This window comes from Phasianus colchicus, chromosome 17, assembly GCF_987193195.1.
Source record: "Phasianus colchicus chromosome 17, bPhaCol1.hap1.1, whole genome shotgun sequence".
NCBI classification, from domain to species: domain Eukaryota; kingdom Metazoa; phylum Chordata; class Aves; order Galliformes; family Phasianidae; genus Phasianus; species Phasianus colchicus.
In genome coordinates, this window is record NC_143452.1 from 1,344,527 (window position 1) to 1,365,461 (window position 20,935).

Consider the following 20,935-nt stretch of genomic DNA (forward strand, 5'->3'; position numbering starts at 1 on the left):
CGGAGCGCCGAGCGGGCGCCGCTCTCTGCGGCCGCGCGGAGGCTGGGGAGGCCCGGGCCGCGCCCCCGCCCGCCGCCTCTCGCCGCGGCCCGCGGAGCCGTGCGGGCGGCCGGGGGGCGACGCGGGCCCGGCCCGGCCCCGGCACCTCGCGGCTGCGGGCGCGAGGCCGTGCGGCGGCGGGGCTGCGGGCGGTGCGCGCCCGGCGGGGCGGCGGCGCGGGCGGCCGAGGAGGCGGCGCGGGGCCGGGCGCGGCGGGGTTCCGCGGCCCCGGGGGGCGGAGCGGGGCGAACGCTCCGCGCGTTGCCGGGAAGGAGGGCTCCGCTGCCCGCCGTGCCGACGCCGCTCCTCGAGTTTCCCCCCCGTAAGTGCCAGGGGAGCTCCGCGCAGTCGCTTACGGCCGTTTGTCGTCGGTAAAAATCGGCTCTGCGGCGGCAGGCGTTGCAGTGCGTCCCCCCGCCTGCAGTCTCTCTGAACTTTCTTTGGAAAAATCTCTCGGCTCTTGTTTCACCAGCCGTTCCTGACGTTGCCCATTCTTCTTAGTGACTTTCTTATCCCCCTCGCCGTGCCGGGGCTAGGCAGGACAACCGGCTGTTGGCTCCTCGGTGGACTCCTGCGAGGGCCCCGCATCGGGCGTGCCGTGGCAGTGGATGGCGGTGGCTGTTGGCGTGTAGCCCGCGAGGTGTTGTGGAGCCCCGGCGGTGCGCAGAGGTACGGTGTTGGTGTTGTGGGGGGCACCTGTCCTCTGGTCGGTGTTTGCCTCCCTGCTATGCTCCTGCACGCGAGGTTGGCTGGGAAGGACGCCTTTATGAGAGCGATGGGTGCTCTCTGACAGAATGCAGAGTTGTAAACAGAAGCCATGTCTTGTGGAAAGTTTAAACACAGAGCGGAGCTTTGCACCTTTTCTGAGGTATGCTGCTTGGTTTGGTGTACGCCGTGTCTGCCCTGGTAGCACGTTGGCTTATTCCGCTGCGGCTCTTCAGCTTGTGGACATCTGCAACGCTGTGGTTGCTATACTGGAGGTATCTGAAATAATTTTTTGGGGAAATGTTCTTTGTGCACAACAGATTTATCTGTTCCAGGAAGCAGATGTGGTCTTGCATGAAACTGGTTTTCAGGTGGTTACGTTCTTACCTGCCTTGTATACTGCTGATTGAAACTGCAAGATATGAAAGAGTATAATTGAATCCCTTCACTGTAGGATTGCCTGATTTTTCTTAAGGTTTTAATATGAAACCAGTCTTAATTTTTTATATGCGTTTTCAATAAAAATCTGAAAAGCATAGTTGTATCTCTTACTTGTAAGCCTGCTGTTAAATGTCCTTGAAGATCTGTGTATATATCTGCTCGTCTTGATTCCTTCTGCCAGGGAGTTTGTGGATGGTCTAGTTGTAATTCTTTGTAATTTCATTTTGATAATGGTACTCATAACAGCAAACTGCATGTTTGGGTTGTCTGAGGAGCAGACAGGTGTTTGTTCTTGGAGTAGTTCTTTTCTGGGTAACGTTCCAGAGAAGGAAATCTTCGCTATGGGGTTGTATACGAAGTGTTGAAAGAGGAAGAGGCTTTCCATCCCTTCTTTAAAATACCGAATGTATATGTTGCCTTGTAAAATGTTCAGCTCTCTCTGTTTTATTTTTTTATTGAGTTGTAATCCCAGGAAGACATTTTGTACTTTCAAGGATGAAAAACCTGGGCATTTGGTCAGGATATGGATTATGAAACAGCAGATTACGAGTGAAAGTACCGTACATCAGCAGGGAGGTCTTACAGTGCGCTCTGTGCAGGTGCTGGCTGGAGGTGGCTGTGAGCGGTGCCTGTTTTCATCATTTGGCCTGGCTCCTGGGGAGGGTCTGTAGGGAGGCTTAGAGATGTGATGTGTGTTGCTCTGTTGGAATTAGAAAATGCACAGTTGGAGGAAGGACTGCTGGTGTTACTGATGGAGCAAGGGTTTGTGAAAATTCGGATTTGTCAAGTATTTGATTTCTAATCTTTGCTTTTGAAAGAGCGATTGGCTCATCTGTTGGAAATGGGGAAACTTGAAAGATTCTTCGAATGTTTTGTGGTTCTTACTATGTTTTGTCGAAGGCATATTCACGTCCCAAACTGTGTGGGAACTGCAATGCAGTTATTGAAATACAGGGAGAAGGTATTAGAAAATGCACTCTTACTCTTGTGTGTTGTATGTCACAGTTCCTTGTGGTGGTTGCAGGTTTGAACTTTCTGTATATACAGTTCTTTGTGGACTGTTACTGCTGTTGTGTTGCCTGCATTGATTTTTGCCTCCATTTATTCTTTATTGCAGTCTAAAAGTTGGTTTTAATTGGTTGCCCACAGGATTGGCTTGGCTTCTGCTACTTGTTAAGAAAAAAACATCTGTCTTTGCAGGTAAGAGACTTCGAATTGAAGACTTCTTTTTTTATGCATATTGAGTATATCTTAATAAATAATTAAAGCTTCTGGAATCCCTGACTCGATATCAAACCGTTTGGGTCAAATTATCCATAGGAGTTCTTTTTCTTTTGACTCCCACTGGTGGTGGTCCTTCTGGCAGCGGTGTGCTCACAGAATAGAGTTTTCTGCCATACTCAAGTTTTGTTATTTCATCAGCATGTTGCAGTCTGTAATGCTCTTCCAGTCATTTTGCTCTGTTTGAAAACGTAGCTAGTTCTCTGTAGTCTGCAGGTCTGCTTGTCTTCAGCTATCAGAGCATGGAAATGTACAGTAACTGGCTCTGATGAAGTTTTGCAGCATTTAAAAGTATCAGACAGTCATTTCTGAGCTAATTCAAACCTTCCCTAATCTAACAAGTTAACTTTAACATAAAAAAGTAAATTGAAAATAACAAGGAAAACCCTGTAGCCTGCAGTTGTAGGAATTGCTGGACAGTCTCAGCATAGGTACTTCAAAATCTTCCTACAGCTAGAATGTCATTTCAGTTCTTCATCCAACAACTGCTAGATACATTATGCGTGTGCCATATAGGTATTGTACATTAATGCTCCCCGGGGAACGAATTGAATCTTCTAAACCTGCTTTGATTTGAGAAGAATTACGCATCTAGAACTGCTGCTCTTGTGGTATCGCGTCAGTTCCTGCTTGTGACCCAGCCCTCCTGCTTACTGACCTCCTCCTGGTCTTACTGACCAGCACACAGACGGAAGTAACATTGCCACTTCTCTAGTCTAACATCAGCGTTTTAAGAGCATGTTGAGAATGCTGTGTGTCAAGATTCATCAAAAGACTTGGGTTAATTGTAGGCAGGCTTTTACTTTCCCCTTCCGACTTTGCGCTGTTACTGGGAATGGCTTTTTTCTCGTGTTACTTTGGGATAAAGTCTCTCTGCAAGACAATCTCAGGTAACAGTGGAAGAGCACTTGTGCATGAAGTAGCTGAGGAGCAGCAGCTCTGGCAGCTGGGCGCAGAGCCTGGCAGCGGGCAGAACCCCTTCTGGATATGCTGCCTCTGCACCTACATTGCTCTTTAGGAAGCAAACGTGGCAGTACGTGAGCAGGCTGTGCTGTTATGGTTAGTGTGAAAGTTGGCACAAGTTGCTTATTGTCTCTTCAGTGCACCTGGAAATAAATCTGACTTATGAATGTGGAATTTGGCCGTCTTGTTACTGCCTTATGATTTTTTTCTTTAAATCACAGAAGCAAAATTAATGCTTTTTTTAAAACACTGAAATCCTGATAAATTTTGCAGCAGTTATGTTTTGAGTTAATAAAATACTTTTTGCCAAAAATATTTGACTTAGTCCTTAAAGTTTTTGTTTATGTCATGCCACCATTAGCTTTTGCTTAATATTGAGCACTTGTTTTGTATCACATGTGGAATCAGTTAGGCTGAGGTCATTACGACTCGTTTTTTTGGCAAGTCAACTTCCTAAGCAGCTATTTGTGTTCTTGTGGCAGTAACTATGCAGTGAGCCTAGATAGCATGCTTAGTAACAAAACTTTGATACTTTTTATCACTTTTAATGAAGCTTTGAATATAATGTGAGCTTGAGACTTTGTGTTATCCCAGAAGCTTTATCAGTGTTTGAATGCTTGAAGTCTTCAAGAGTTCTTGTAGCCTTATCTGTTGATGTGCCTTCTGGGCTGGATTCCCAGAACCATCAGGAAGCGTGGCTGCCTGCGAGCTGTCAGCTCTGCCCGTGTGCCTTCTGCAGCAGCACATCTGGGAAGAAAGGTTGCCAATGTTGAACTCACAGCCATGTCAGGTTGTTGTAAGGAAGTGACCATGAGAAAGTAATCTTGCACTAAACAGCAGAAACTTGAAATGTCTGAGTTGTGATGCATAAAAAACTTCAGAAATTTATTTCTTTGTGTAATGCAGAACATACAAGTTTTACTGTTATTATTATCCTAGTTTTACAAGTGTAGGTGCAAGGGATACTTTTATACCCCTTGGTTGCCAGTGGATCAACTAATTAGAAAGCAATCCTGTAGCTTTGAGGTAATGAGGTAAACAAACGTTTTGCAATTGCAGTTAGTGTGGCTTCCTTAAAGTAAGCAGAATTTTCATTTTAACTTCAGCTTCAGAGCTGGCTGTTGATAGTGGGCAAATTGAAATCTGCAGAATTGTTGAAAAATACTGCAGTTCTAACAGTGCAAAAAGCCTGGTGTGCTTTCTTGGATGCGTACTTAGCATAGGTAGTTCCTGCTTTGTTCTGTTTATTTTTCACGTGGACCACTTTCTTGTTGCTGTTGGAAAATGATTGGGCAGTGAACGTTATTATTGAGTGAAATGTAAGTGTGCCTAGAAGAGATGGATGCCACGTGTTCTGTCAGTTACCTTGCAGCGAGTAGGGAAAGTTGGTTTTCAGAAATGAATCCTTGAGGCTGAGTGCATATTTTTCTGTTGCTGCACCCCCTGATGAAGTGGGTTTCCTGGTGGTTTGTAGAGGCTGATTTGTCACATTTTCATATTTGTTGTGGAAGCTGAATTCTCTTGCTCAGATTGGCCCAGTGAGGAGTCAGGCACTCGTTTGCAGTGGGAGCAGCTGCAGAGCTGATGCTGTGCTGGGGGCTTCTCTGCTGTTTGCTTGAGGAACAGGAGGGCTCCTCACATGGCTCCTGCCCTGTAATACTGTGTGTTGCACAAGGTTGTTGGTGTGTGGGAGAGGTTCTCTCTGTTTTACGGGCAACAAAACGATGTATTTAAGTCCGTTACTCCATTTGAGTAACCTGAGGTCCTGTCATGCAAACGAAAGAATTTTCTTCCATGTAGAATAATTAAGCCTTATTTTCATTAAGTACTGAATTCAGCCTTGTTAAATTGTTGTTAAATTGTTGGGTACTGGTTCTATCTAGTGGGTCAGAATGCATTTCTGGTGCTTCCATGCTAAGAGTTCTGGAAGACTTAGGCAGGCAAATGTAGCTGGCTGAAACTTGGGATACTGTACTTAAGGAATACCAGTGCTGAGCACTAGCTGTCAGTTGGTCATAGCTTTGGTATGTTGCCAAAAGGTGGTCTCTTTGGTGGTGCTCTGCCTCCTGGTGTTGCATGTGTCATCTGGTTCATTCTTGATTTCGAAGGCCTAATGAGTATTTTAACACCATTTGTATGTGACTAATGGGAGCCTTAGAGCTCTTCCGTACAGTTACTGAACTGGCCTGTGCTCTGGGAGGTCAGGAAGAGATGAAGCAGTTCAAATGGAAACGAGGTACTGCTGCTGAGTGTTTAGAGTAAGAGTCTGCCTTCTGAACTGGTGAATTAATGTGTTGGTATTGTTATGATGCTTTTAGAGGCTTGAGAGAAGGCATGTTGAAAATAAGTGAGAATTACCTCCCTTTTTTTTTTTATCTTGAACTTCTGATGTGACCTCACGGGGTCAGGATTGATCTTAAGCTTCCAGTAACCTCAGCTGGTTATTGGAAGTAATTTACTTGTGCCAGAGACTGAAAGTATAATATTAGACAGCATGTCTACAACTATTAAAAAGTTACTCCTTCAGTCTGGAAGGTTTAAAGGCCAGCTGTCTACCTAGAAGATGCATACATGTCAATCTAGTTTAGGTGTGCTCTGTGGAATCACAAAATGTCTTGGTACAGCTTATAGCTGCTTGTTTTACTGTTAATTAGACCTCCTGCTTTTGGTAGGAGAAAAATCTGGACGGCCCTCATAAGGACATGTGATTGACACTGATATCCATAATGATATCTGTTCGTAACCTGCTGTATATTCTCAGCCCTCATCACCTGGCAGGAGATAAAATTCCTTCCTAAATGGAAAAGAGAGCAGTTGATTGCCCATAGTAGTACAGAAATTTTGTCAGTCACTTTGCCAGGTACAGTGAATACCCTATCAGTTATGTTATATCAGTATGCTTACTTGGCTTTGTTTGCTTGGGTAAATAAATCTTGCTTATGTTCCATCAAATGTTCAGATATGGGTATGATACTTTTGATTTTTGCTGCTCCCCAGGTGTGCTTTTTTCCCTTTGGTTATAATTTTTACTTTTTGCACTGATGCTCGTGGGTCTTGGTATAAGATATTTTGGAATTTCTAGTGCAAAATGTACGCAAATTATGTTGGTTAATGCTTAATACTTCAGTCTGTGGGAAGTAAATACGAACCAGGAACTTGGAATATGAACGTGCTTAATTTTTACAAGATGTTGTTAGGAGTATGTAAACAAATATAGTAGATGGGGTCTGTAGGTAATTGCATGGTGCCATAAACAGTAGTCTGACATAGCCGTTGCCTTTTCTCATCTGCAGGTGTGTGTTGTTTCAGCGCAGCATGGCTGTGGTCATCCGCTTGCAAGGTCTCCCGATTGTGGCGGGGACCATGGACATCCGCCACTTCTTCTCTGGATTGACCATTCCCGATGGGGGCGTGCATATTGTAGGGGGTGAACTGGGTGAGGCTTTCATCGTTTTTGCCACTGATGAAGATGCAAGGCTTGGTATGATGCGCACAGGTGGTACAATTAAAGGGTCAAAAGTAACACTGTTACTGAGCAGTAAAACTGAAATGCAAAACATGATAGAGCTCAGCCGTAGACGTTTTGAAACTGCTAATCTAGATATGCCGCCAGCAAATGCTAGCAGGTCGGGACCACCTCCTAGTTCTGGGATGAGTGGAAGGGTTAACTTGCCTACTACTGTACCTAACTTTAATAATCCTTCTCCTAGCGTAGTAACAGCTTCCACTACTGTGCATGAGAGCAATAAAAACATATCCACATTTTCTACTGCCAGTATGGGGACTGCACCTCCAAATCTTGGAAATACTTTTGGTAGCCCCACGTTTAGCTCAACTATACCCAGTACAGCATCCCCGATGAACACAGTACCTCCTCCACCGATCCCTCCTATTCCAGCTATGCCGTCTTTGCCTCCAATGCCTTCTATTCCTCCAATTCCTGTTCCTCCTCCCGTACCCACACTGCCTCCTGTTCCTCCGGTCCCACCGATACCCCCAGTGCCCCCAGTACCCCCAATGACACCTATACCTCCCATATCAGGAATGCCTCCTCTGAATCCTCCGCCTGTAGCACCTTTACCCACTGGAATGAATGGGTCTGGAGCAGCAGTGAATATGAACAGCGGCTTGAATCCATTGTTTATTGGTCCCATGAATCCTGTAAATCCTATCCAGATGAATTCTCAAAGTAGTGTCAAACCAATTCCAATCAATCCGGATGATTTGTATGTCAGCATTCATGGAATGCCCTTTTCTGCGACAGAATCTGATGTGAAAGAATTTTTCCTTGGCCTCCGTGTGGATGCGATCCATATGCTGAAGGATCATGTAGGTCGAAATAATGGAAATGGACTAGTGAAATTTTTTTCTCCTCAAGATACATTTGAAGCACTGAAACGAAACAGAATGCTGATGATTCAGCGGTATGTTGAAGTTAGTCCTGCAACAGAGAGACAGTGGGTGGCTGCCGGAGGCCACATAATGTTCAAGCAAACCATGGGCCCTTCTGGGCAACCACACCCTCCTCCTCCACAGCCTCATTCTAGGTCCAAATCTCCCAGCGGACAGAAGAGATCACGGTCACGATCTCCCCACGAACAGGGTTTCTGTGTTTATTTAAAAGGTCTTCCCTTTGAATCGGAGAACAAGCATGTGATCGATTTTTTTAAAAAGCTGGATATAGTTGAAGACAGCATCTATATAGCTTATGGACCTAATGGGAAGGCAATTGGGGAGGGTTTTGTGGAGTTCAGGAATGAAGCTGATTACAAAGCAGCTTTGTGTCATCATAAGCAGTACATAGGGAATCGTTTTATTCAAGTTCATCCAATTACTAAAAAGGCAATGTTAGAAAAGATAGATCTGATTCGTAAACGGTTGCAGAATTTCAACTATGACCAGAGAGAAATCATCATGAATGCTGAGGCGGAGTCAGGCTCACCAAAGCTGTGTGCACATATATCTAATATTCCGTACAATATAACAAAAATGGAAATTCTTCAGTTTCTAGAGGGACTGGCAGTAGAAGAAAACTCTGTACAAATTCTTGTTGATAATAATGGGCAAGGTTTAGGACAAGCACTGGTTCAGTTCAAAGCTGAAGATGATGCTCGTAAAGCAGAGCGTTTGCACCGTAAAAAGCTGAATGGAAGAGATGTTGTTTTACGTTTGATTACTGTAGAAGAAATGAGAGATATTGAGAGAAACCCACCGTCTCAAGGGAAAAAAATCCTGAAAATACCAATACAAGGAAATGTAGCTGTGCCGGGAGCGCAGCCCCCTGCTGGAGATGAGCATGCCTTCTTGGGAGGAAATCCTAAGGATGCAAACAACGGGCCTCCGTTCAATTTCCCTGGTAACTTTAGTGGGTCTGGCACGTTCGGTCCGCCTCTGCCACCGCCTGGAATAGGTGGCTTTCCTGATGCTAGACCGGGAATACCTGCGGTTGCAAGCGCTGGTTTGCCCGGTGCAGGTATTGAGGTCCCAGGTTTTGCAGGCGGTCCTGCTAATTTGAGTGGACCATCGGGTTTTGGAGGGGGCCCTCAGAATTTTGGTAACGGTCCTGGCAATCTAAGTGGACCCCCTGGCTTTGCTGGTGGTCCTCCAGGAATTGCTGGTGGTCTTGGGCATTTAGGTGGGCCTCCCGCATTCGGACCCGGACCGGGAAATATACATATTAGTGGACCCCCAGGTTTTGGAACGGGGTCTGGGAAGCCAGGACCAACCGTCATTAAAGTGCAAAATATGCCCTTCACTGTTTCTGTGGATGAAATTTTGGATTTCTTTTATGGTTACCAAGTGATCCCTGGTTCAGTGTGCTTAAAATACAATGAAAAAGGCATGCCCACGGGAGAAGCGATGGTTGCATTTGAGTCTCGTGATGAAGCGATGGCAGCAGTCGTTGATTTAAATGACAGGCCTATAGGCTCAAGAAAAGTAAAGCTTGTTTTAGGGTAGCTGTTAATACGGAGTAGTTGTAGAATAGGTATTCATAGTGCTGTGATAAATGCATCCGGATTGGTTTTTATAGTATTTCCAGGATAGAACCTGTGGATTGTTTAAATTGTAAACCAGACTTGTTTTGATAAGACAGAGCACTGCGTTAGCCGTGACAGAAGAAACACTGCAAGGATACACGCGCAGTGGATTTTCCCGTACAAACGTGTGGAGAAGGTAGGCAGGTCATTTTTCATCATAGACGTTTGGTGAGCTATGCTGGACACAGTGCTTATCAAGGAACCTTGGCTGGTTTTTCGTAGTTTCGGATAAGGGAAATAGATGAAGTCAGTGAAGCTCTTCAGTGAGTGTTCTTGCAAGCCATTGTAAAATAGATAGCTATTTCTAGATTTGGTTAAAAGCTGGCTGAATTTGCTTTGTTTACAGGTCAAAGCTTTGTTTAAAGTCCTGATTTTACTCTGCAACTGAACGAATTCTGAGTGTACACAGATTAATTGTTTTGTGTATGTATTTTTATTTTTTCCAAGATTCTCACTGTATGAACAGTTGAATTATGCCCATTGCTGATGTGTCTACCAAACTAATTCCTATAAGTATGAGCAGAATCGTTCTGTAAAATTCAAGCTGTTCTTTGTGGAATAACCTTTAGTTATTTATATATTGCAATTATAACTGTGCAGAATAAGACTTTTGCCACGAGTATAGCTAACCTCAAACATTATATGAGTTTTATAGTACGTTTAAAACATTTGCAGTAGAAGTAACAACTTGAAAATGCTCATTATTGTTTAAGTAGCTTGATTTGTTAGGATTACATGAATCACTTGGGATAGGATCTTTGACACTAGTTGGATATTGATGTTGTATTTCTCACGTGTCTCTTGACCTCCTTACGTAGAGTCTCTGCTAAGAGAACCAAAGCGGTGATTATTAGTTGAAGATTGGAGTCCAGCTAAAGTTTTAAATTAGTTTATATGTGAAAGAAGCTTTTATCTTCAGCAACTCTGTCATGAATTACTGCTATGGGTGAATTGAGAGATAAAAATTTATTTTTCTCCAAAACTTGAAAATACTGAGTTTATATTTTTGCAATAAACTTGTGCTGTTGTTGTATTCCAAGTCTGTAAAGAGTTGCCATTTTCTTTGCTGTACAGTAAAACCCTTTCATGGAAAATTGGAAAGGAAGTAATAACACGAGTGACAAGTATAGAAATTTTTGGTTCATCCTTGCTTGGCTGATGATAAATTTTTCAAATTGGGGGCATTGCCTGAAAAATCCCACTATTCCCTGCAAATCATTGTACTTAAACATAGCAATCTTTAAACTGTTTTTGCTTTGTTTTGTTTTATTTTATTTTATTTTATTTTTTGGATAAGGAAAAACAGTGCCTTTTGGTGTTGCCTATCACGGAACACTGAAGTGTATGGTCAGGCAAAATTGAGAGGTGCAAGTGGCAACAGTTTTATTCCCGTGGTGTGTAGGAGAGCTTTGGAAACCTGTGCGGCGCTGCATCCCGAGAGGATTCCCCAGTACAGGAATGTGTGGAAGGATTGTATAAAGGTGTACTTCAATAAAGAGGCGGTTGCATTACACAGATGCTTCTGTAATTCATTAGCATAATTTTGTTTTGACAGGTTACTAGGTGGTCCCAACTTTGGAAAAGTCATGTGATTTGTATATACTGTTTAAAATTAAGCCTCCTGTTAATAAAGCTGTCTGTCTCTGAAGCTTCATATTATGCGTTTCAACAGTCTTTGGGAGTAATGTTTCAACAGCAGATCTTTGTTTTTGTTTTTTTTCTCTTTGAAAGTCTGAAAGTACTCTTGCTGATGTCAGAAAGATGTGTGATTAGGAGTCAAGCTTTTCAGTTTATTTTAAAAATTTTGCTCTTTGTTTTTTAAACAACTTTTATTAAAGTTTCATACTATATTGGATTTATTTGGGTGCTTGTTTCTTCATGTTTCACATTAGAATAAAATGACCGAAAAGGAAAACTTGGCTTAATTGTTCACAGAACTGCTTTCAGATGTTTTAGTGTGTTGATTTGCGGAAACTGGTGATAACTGCTTTTCACGTTCAAATGAATCACAGCAATGCTTGCCTTGTTGTGAAATGTAATTAAACTACAGGTGTCTGGAATTAGATGCACAGTTTTGTGTTACTTTCTTTTGATTTCATGTTCCTTGATCCTCTTGGTAATGGATACAGGGTTATTGGTGTTTGCATTAGACATGGCATATTCTGTGACACATGCTTGTGGTGTGCCTTTTCCTTTGGGCTTTCTAAAAGAGCAGGTTTATTTTGGAAATAATCTTCTGATTCTTGATTTTCTGTATGGTCTGAAGATGTTTAAATGCTTGTCTTAAACAAACCACAAAGTGCATACAAAAATCCATTGATGTTGGGAACATGGACATGGATGGAATGCTGAAATGAAGGATTTGGGGCAAGGAGCAGGCTCTTCAATTCCCAAGTAGCTGGTGCTTTTTTTTTTTTAGTGTAAATGAGGAATGATGTAGGTTCTTGGGGAGAATAGGATGTCCTAGCATGCATATGATTTCAGTATGTAGTATGAACAATATAACTGTTGCCCAAACGGTTACAATTGATCTTTTAAAACACATACAGAGAAAAGCTGGCTATTGAGTGTCTCTTGCAAATATCAGAAGTTTGCTGTAACAGCTCACTTTCATGGTAGAAGCAGCCTTAAAATGAACACGGTGTTAAACTGTGGAGGATACTCTGCTTTTAACAGATCATGGAACTCAATGTGATAAAATTTTTCATACGTGTAAACATCTGCAAAAGAAACAGCCTTAAATAGAGGGTTGGACCTCTGAGGTCCTGTCTCCACTGTGCAAGGTATGTAACTGCACTCTCAAACACTTCCAGGCTGTTTGCTAGTGGGGATAACAGTAGAAACAATCAGCTGATGGGCACTACGTAAATCCACAGCTGTTGTGACTTCGATGCCAGGGGCTGACGTCCTCAGCCTGGTTGGAATGTGCAGTCACTGCAACTGCTGCTGTGCCTTCGCGTTAAGGGAAGAAGGTACTTAACCTGTGTTATCTAAGTGGCTGTGCTGGCATCCTCAACAGTTCCTTTAAGTGCTAGTATCTAAGCACTGCTTGTAAAAGTGATGTAGTGTTACATACATACCATGTCAAAAACTGTGTTCATTTAACAGATCATCTCTTTCACAAGAAAGAGTATGACTTAAAAATTATTCAGCAATTAAGTTGTGACCCACATATATGAATTTTAACAGCCAGATGACAGTGTAACATTGAGGTTTTCCAGCAGTTACACAGATGTTACGACCATATTTTTTAAACAAAGCTGAACTCTGTGATGCCCCTGGCAAAAGCTTTGTCAGCAAAGAAGTGGTGTTAGTGTTATTGCCGCATTTTCAATGTAGACTTAGAAACTTGAGGCTTTGCAGGTTGTAAGAAAAGGGAAAGGTACTTTATGAAATAAATGTTCATTTCATAGCGTTTAATGTTCTCCTTGAATGTCTGCTCAAAATTTGTTGTGAGTGGAAAGGAAGATCAGTGCAAAAACAAAGGCTAGGTTTGCTTCAGGTGATGCTGAGGGTCTGCTTTGTAAAGAATGTCCCTGCTGGTCAGTTCTGCTAAGCTGGTCAGGCTGTCCTTAACAAAGTTGTTGCCTGCATGGAACTGTTTCTCTCTGAGGCTGTGTTGGTGCCATGAAGACTGCAGACCCTAGAGAATGTAATTATATATTTCTTCCCATTCTCAGACACGTGGTGTGCTAACTGTAAATCACAACATCAGTGATCCTCAGTCAGTTCATGTGGTTCCAAAGCCACATGCAGCAGTGAGTGCTGCTGGGCTTCACTGCTGGTTGAGATCTGTGCGCCTCTGAACCATGTTGGCCTTCCAGACTACAAAAAGGGAACAACTTGATGTTCTGAGCCTCTTAAAGCCACTGTTTGGACTACAAACCACTCATTGAGAGCAGATGTTTCTGAATGATTATTCAGATACACAGGTTAGACCCTTAACCAGAGGATTGCAGTTCCTTTTCAGACAAAGACGAGTGCAAATGAGAGGTCAACTTCTAACTTCGGTAAGATAATTGTTGGAAGGAAGCAGTTCTGAAACCGGGCTGGTATAATAGGAAATAGTTACCTTAAATTCTGTTCTTGTGAGAGGTTTTTCAGAAACTCTGCCTTGGGCACAGTTTCCAGCAGCGTTGCTGGAAAAATGCTTGTCTTTGCCCCATTGCAGTTTGCTGATCTGTGGGTGTATGGCTTGCATGGCTTTGGGAAAACCACAGTAGTTGTGTATAGTTAAATGGCTCTTCCTCCCTGGGGAAGAGGAAGTGAAACTGTCTGATAAATGCTTCTGAAGGAACAGTAACCTCAGGGGAGCTTTTCATATCGGTTTTCAGCAGTGAGAACATGATTGTTGGTGAAAGACTTGGCTTTCCCACAGAAAGAGAATCAATTGGTGGTATGTATTTGACTAAAGCTTGCGGCGGCGTACTGAGCTCCCTGCTCTTTCACTAACTTATACGTATGATCAGGTAGGTATGCTCGAGCTTGTTTTCTGTATAGATGAATGTAATTTTCTCAGAGTTTTGTTCCTATGTGGAATGTGTTTGGGTGTTGTTTGTGCTTGGAGCACTTGCCACTGTCCTGACTTGGAAGCTTCTCGCTTGCGGGTATAAATATCAAATGGAAAAATTGAGTAGCCCTGGATGCGTTTCTTTTCCATGGCTCCAGCTCAAACACCAGTGGTGGTTCGCAGGTGATGGATGGTTTAGATGGGACTCTTCACCCACGGACAGTTGCTTCTGTTAAGCTTCCTGTGTTGTCATTCTTCTGTTTTTGTGTGTGTACATAGCATGGCAACTTAGGACAGAAGTCAGCAGGCAAATTCTGACCTAAGTTTTGTTACTGCTTCATTAGAGTCCAAGGTGCATTTTCTTTACCTTTCCCATACATGGTTGGGGGAGTACAGCTTCCCTGTGATTTCAAGATGGAAAATTAGGACTTGACAGATTTGCACAGGAGAGACAGGTTCTGATCCTGCCTGAAACTCCCTTGCTTGGCTTAGTTTGACTTTTTGGACATGTTGCTGCTTTTTGAGGTCTGGTGACCTTTTGAAATATTCCTACTGTAGTTACAGTGTCGTAAAGAATCCATAGAATGATAACTCTTATTTCTGACCATCTGAAATTAGGCAGAGCTTCCAGCTAGCTGTTTCGTAGATCCAACCAATGAGTATCATTTCAATCAATTCTCACTATATGCAGTTATGTGGATATAGCTTTGCCCAGTGTGACAATAGAAAGCTTAGAAATGCCTGCTAGCTGCTTGGAAATCAAGGTGGACTTAGGGAAAATAGCAGTATAGACAGAACCTAACATACTTCAGAAATTTCTTGTACTTAATTTTGCATGTTTTTTCTAATAAAACTCACAGGGCTACTATTGCTTACTGAGATTTCAAGCTGCTGTGATGACATCTGCCAGAATGTGCTCCATGAAGTCAGCTTTTTCAAAGCTGTTGTTTTCAGCAGTATAACCAAAGTGTGGCTGCTTGTTTTGACAGGACAACGGATGTGGAATGTGAAAATTCCTTACTTGTTTGAACAGGAAGCTCAACTCAAAATTAAATGCTGGTTTCTTATGCTGTTTCATTGTTAGCCAAATGTCTCTAATAAGAGAACAATATGTATAAATCCTGTGTTCTTGAGGAAAGCTAAATGCAACCAACTGCAAAAACAAAGAGCTAATGGAAGTAAAATCAGGCACTAGCAGTTCTTTGACTGAAAGCAGGGAAGCCCTTGCTCCACAGAGTGGAGGGGAGGTGGAATTAAGTATTACTAATTGACCTGTCGTGGATTCCCCTGCTGTGTTACAGCATTGCTACAGAGACTTGTGTCTATAGGGCTAGTCCTGTATGAATACAGGGGTGGGTGTCACAGCACACGGTTATTTATCTATGGACCTCAGTGCTTTTAAGAGGCCAGGTAAGTGTGTGCAGGGTGATAATGTGTCAGTGTTTCAAGTTAATGAAGTGTTAGCTTTCACATCAGTGAAATGTTATTAGGATTAAAGTTGTGGCAAAATTTTCACCTTGGCTTTAGGAGAAACACCAAGTGATGTCTTAAAGTCTAATGAAAATTATCTGTGGCTCAGATACTTTAGCACTGAGCTGAACAGTGAGTAGCCAGTTAAACTGCTAAATGAATCTGAAATTTATTAATGGTGGAATGTGAAGTATGTAATCTAAGTGGTTTGCTGTTGGTTAGTAGGGACAGTTAAACCTGAGTACTTCACAAACTCTTACATTTTCTTAGGTTGTCAATCAGAATTATTTTTCATGGTCAGTTCTGCTCAAAGATATTCAGAGACAACTGTACATGTTCTTCACTTCTGCAATACTGCCTATGTGAACATAAGAGAATTTTGGGCACACATCATGCTTCTGTGGCACCTTAAAGAGAAGATAGATAAGTATATCTGAGAAAGCACATACCACCATAACGATGTATTGCACAGAGGATGTTTTTCATCCAGACTCTAATCCAGACTTCTGGGTAACTGACACCATATTTTTGTTTATCTGCTAATCCAAATAGCATTTCTTCCTTGCAGTGCAAGCAAGATATCATGCTACTGCTTTGAATAAGTTATTATTTAGCTGCTCTTAATTATTCTGGCAGCAGGAAGAAGAATGCGACAAGTTTTTGATGTACTCAACAGCTTGTGCTTTAGCATTAAGTTTCTTGTGTTAAAATTTGTCCTTTTTTATGCCTTAAAAAAAAAAAAAAAAGCAAATTTAAGACAGCAATGAGTAACTTTCCTGATACCAGAAATACTTTGTTTAAAAAAAAAAAAAGACAATAAAACTTAAACTATCATGTAATAAAAATCCTAATAGTAGTCCTCACATAATGTATCTCTGTGACATACGAGCTGGATTTGTGTGGCAGCCTGGCTGAATATGACCATAGTGTCACATAATAGTTACTGCACACTGGAAGGTGAGAGTGATACCCGTAACCAAGTTCTGCACATCCCACGATGAGGTGGAAGAAGTGTGTAACATCCCATTCTCCCTTGTTTAGTCTTGAAAGGGTGGGCGAATTGTTGTTTTGAATGCTTTTAAAGAGCAGTGCACAGTCCAGGGTCACTTGTGTGTAAAAAAAGAAAACATGCAGGTTTATCGTTTTGTGATCCTTCTTCAAATCTCTCTGTTACTGCATTAGGTACAGATAAAAGCTCTGTTGATAGAGAATCTTTTGAACAAAGTTAGCTTGCTGAACCTTCTGATGTTTTGTCCTGACCTCTTGCCTGACTTGGGCATTCTGCCATTCCATCTCTGGTGCCCAGAGGAGCTGCAATTTGTGACTTGTTTTCCAGGTTCCGCCTAATGGTGGTAACTCCATGTTAGCTACAAGGAGAATGTAATTCAATTCATGCTTTTACAGCTGGTAAATTTACTTTATTATAATCATCAAATAATAGTTGTGTTGCTGAAAATACTTACCGCTCCCTTTGTTTGATCATACTTACTAAAAATGTTATTTTAGCTATTTATTCGACTTTGAGAAAATAAAGATATGCATGAGAGAATCCAAGGCTTACTAGTATGGACATTAAATGGTTCTTAGTATCTTAGTTTGCAGAGGCCTGAATGTTTTCTGAAGGATGTGGGAACCCCTTTTGCAACAATTCAAAGACAACCGGTTTTTAGGGAAGAAGTTGAGAATCAGTGCTGTATATATAGGGAGCAGTCAGGAGAAGCACCTGAAGTTCTGATTGCAGTTGTGGAATCTGTCTTCTAAATAATGGGAGAATGTATGTTTGTTTTGAACCAGTAGTGCTGAGATAAGTGGAGCAGCTTGCATTTGCAGCTATACTGGCTGACTTCATGCTTCTGGGAAGGTAGGCTGACAGGAGGCATTGGATCTGGAGGACAGAAAAGGGATGGAAGGTAAATGCCTTGTGCTTTCCTGGCACTTCTCTTTATTCAGCCTTCTGTCATTTGTCTGAATGGGCAAGAGGAAAAAAAGGGAATTCCTTTACTTTCCTTATCCTTTCCTTTGATATGAGGCTCTTGTGGCGATGGCTCTTTGGAGGTTTTTCTTTTCTGAAGCATCTTATTCTGCAATAAATTAGGATGAAGAAATGAAAATGTAGCACTGCAGATGGTAGTGATCAAGCGACAAAAAAGGTGCTGGGGTTGTGAATTTTTTTCTTGAAAAGAACCTACTCAAATGGAAAAAGAAAATGATGAAAAACAGCATTGGCACAAGAAAATCTAAACTGGCAATGATCTAAGAAAATCTAAAAGAATAAATCTAAGAAATCATTTTTCTTATGAGCCTTGCAGGAGTAGTAGTACAGGATCTGTTTCTAGATCGTATTTCAATAGGAGCTAGATTTAAGATTAAAGTACATAAAGAATAAAGAGACACATTGATAGGTATACCTTCTGCTTTATGTCCTTACTCGTTACCAGGTCAAAACTTGCCCTGGAATCATTACTGCGCAGTGACAACCTAAAATAAAACATCCAGGGTTCCTTTGGGATATCTCAACTTTTCTGGTCATAAATTTTCAGTCCAATAAAAGCAAGAAACATGGTTCACTTTTCACTAAGTGGTGGCCACTGTTTTCATTAAGATTCTTAAGTTATATGAATCCATTTGGTAAAGCAGCAAAGCTTTTTGGTAAAATGTACTGCTGACTTGTTTCTTTTTAAAGCTTTATTTTGGTGCCAAGCTGTTTCTGTTGTGTGTAGTATTCTAAAAAGATGTACGTCACTGACTTATGGCATTAAGTCACCTGTGTAACATGGCTGCTTTCAGGGGAGTGGGTGAAATCATGAAGGCTCTATAAGAAGAATGGGATGCTTTAGATACGACTTTTGGGAAGGGTACAAGATGTTAAAGGGAACAAAATGACACCAAGGGGTGTCCTCAGAATTGTTGGGTGTGCGTAAGAAGAGGTTTGCTGCAGTACTTGCAGCCCGGGTTGTGGTGTACATGAACCATAGAGGAAGAATGTGGTGGTGTCTTCCATCTCTGCTTGAGGAGTTCCGACTCAAAAGTGGAGGACTGAGCCATAACCAACTTAATTGGTAGATTGGGATGTAGGACAAAATCTTCATGTGTTTGTGCCTGACATGGGAATAGCTAAGAACACTAAGGGGAGGAGTGAAACCTTACTTGAGAAGGGCAAAAGATGCTCTGTGATGTGGTGTGTTGGATTATTACAGAGGTTAGTGTGGTTGAGCTGGTAAGTCTGTTCTTCTTAACATTTCAGTCATTTTTGTGACTCATGGGGGGAGGGAGGGGAAAGCAACTGAATAAAGGTCTAAGGAAAATATTGAAAGAATCTTACTTGGTGGGAGAAGTTATTGAGCAATTCCAGTGTTGCAGTTATTGTTCTACTTCAAGCCAAGTCAGTGATTGACTTGAAAGCCCTAATTTGCTCTAGCTTAGTTTTTAAAGGAAAGTCTGTTTGATATTCTGCTACTAACTGTTACGGAACCTTGAAGTGATTTTTCTGTCACGTGGAGAACTTGGAAAAGTAGCTCTTGCCTTTGTAGCAGGCTTTATTTTGAGGTGTTAGTTTGCAATAAGCAGCATTGCTATGGGGTTCAAGCTAATGTTTTAATCAGAGTCTCCTTACCTCATCAGAAATAAGGAGAATATACAAGTGAGGACAGAGGCCTTTCTTTTGAGCTAGTTGGTTATGACTAAATGGACCTTCTTAGAGTGTCCTAAGCTTGCTGTTTGTATTACCACCAACTGGAGCTGTCCGTTTCCAGTTTATTCCTGGGCATGTCTCAGGGGTCAGTTTGCCACAACACCACTGCAGTGTGTGGGTCAGTAGATACAAAAAATAAAATTATGGTGGTGAGACTGAAGCTTCAGGACTCACTTGGAGCCAGCTCAGTAAGTAGAAGTAGAGCGTAACTTCCATGTATATTCAGTAGTGCTGCAGTCACATAGTCATCAATAAGTGTGTTCTTCTGTGGCTTGGATTCAAATTCAGAGCTCAGAAAGAATTCACTGCGTGCCCAGCTGCCAACCTGCCCTCCTCTGGTCATCGCTGGGTCACCTCTGTGCCAGTACGGCCTGACCAGTGCTGTGGATGGAGGAGGGTCTAGAAAGCAAGATGTGTGGGGGGTGGCTGAAGTTGCTGGGTTTGCTGGGCGCAGAGCAGAGCAGGCTGAAGGCAGCCCTCACAGCGACTGCGGCTCCTCACAGGGAGCAGAGGGCAGCGCTGAGCTCTGCTCTGTGCGACAGTGACAGGGCCTGACGGAACGGCACGGAGCTGTGCCAGGGGAGGGGGCAGCTGGGGGTCAGGAAAGGCCGTGCCCAGAGGGCGGTGGGCATGGCACAGGCTGCAGGGCAGCGGGCACGGCCTGAGCTGCTGGAGCTCGGGGAGCGCTGGGACACCAACCTCAGCCGGAGGGGTTGGGTTGGGGCGCTGCTGTGCAGCGCAACGTGTTGGACTCAGTGATTCGTGTGGGTCCCTTCCAAAACAGGAGGGGATCCCGTGGTACTGTGGTTCTATGAAACCCATCAGCTTTCTGCTGTGTGCCTGTCCTTCTGGGTGCTCTTCCCAGCCCTTCAGCTGTTGGGTAACCCATCAGTATGGCATCAAGCGACCAGAGCACCTTGGCTAGAAAGCTGTTTTTAATGTTTTGTTCAGTGAATAGCATTTGGTTGGAGTTTTGTGTCAAATTTGTAATAGCTTATTAACAAATATGAGATTAGTCCATCAAAATACATGATGATAGATAACTTGAAACACAGTATAGAGAGCAGGGATCTATTACCCGTCTGCAGAAGTTCCTAGCACTAATCCTTCCTGTCACCTCTCCAGCCCTCTGGGTAATCAAATGGTGGAAGATGGTAATCAGTTAGTTTTCCACAGAGGTCTGTGCTGTGCTCTGGGGCCCCTGGGAGAGCCGACGTGCTGCAGAGGGGCTGGATTTGCTGGTAATCATCCTGGGCTGTGATCTTACTAATGGGAGTATCTTCATCTCATTTTGAAATGAAGATGCGTTTTAGTGCTCCTGCTGATACAAATCTAGCTTTATGGTTTCTGCTAGGGCCTCACAGGGCTCAGGAAATAAGATGGGATTAGGATTTTTGTTTTAATACATTTGGAAAGTAGAGTTGAGACTACCTCTACACCAGTGTTTACTTCACAAAATAGAAACACAAAATGTTACAGGCTGCCTTATGAGAGGTGAAGTAGTAAAGTTGAACTAGTAAAGTTGAACTGAGAAACACTACTTCTGACAGTCTGGATACACGGATCATGTGAGGAGAACAGAAATTTTTTGAAGAAATTAAGGTGATATCTGCATAACATGAGATTAAACTAAGCAGCAGACAGGGAGGCTCCATTAGGTTGGTAAATGTCAGATTTATTAACTGGGAATTTGTTACAAATGCTGAGTGTATTGAGCTGTTGGGAAGTACAGAGCGTAAATGATGAAAGATGCTGTTGCTGGTACATAGTGCTGGTAGTACTGCTGGCATTTGTGTT

At 42.7% G+C, this 20,935-nt stretch overlaps 2 protein-coding genes across 6 annotated transcripts in view; both read left to right on the top strand.

Moving 5' to 3' along the window:
- Positions 1–20,935, top strand: part of CPNE1 (copine 1) — a 48,463-nt gene that overhangs the window by 271 nt on the left and 27,257 nt on the right. The window contains exons 1-2 of one of the 5 annotated variants that reach the window (XM_090152257.1): positions 601–708; positions 2,335–2,385. The exons of 1 other annotated variant lie outside the window; for it this stretch is intronic. The gene's annotated coding sequence lies outside the window, so the exon portion shown is untranslated. Of the gene's footprint in view, positions 1–581; positions 709–2,302; positions 2,386–20,935 lie in introns of those variants that run through there. 3 more of the 5 variants (XM_090152259.1, XM_090152258.1, XM_031605663.2) reach the window with 3 other exon arrangements.
- Positions 2,303–10,506, top strand: RBM12 (RNA binding motif protein 12). Its single transcript, XM_031605660.2, has 2 exons — positions 2,303–2,385; positions 6,723–10,506. Exon 2 carries the CDS (start codon positions 6,745–6,747, stop codon positions 9,385–9,387), a length of 2,643 nt encoding a protein of 880 aa, XP_031461520.2. The 5' UTR covers positions 2,303–2,385; positions 6,723–6,744; the 3' UTR covers positions 9,388–10,506.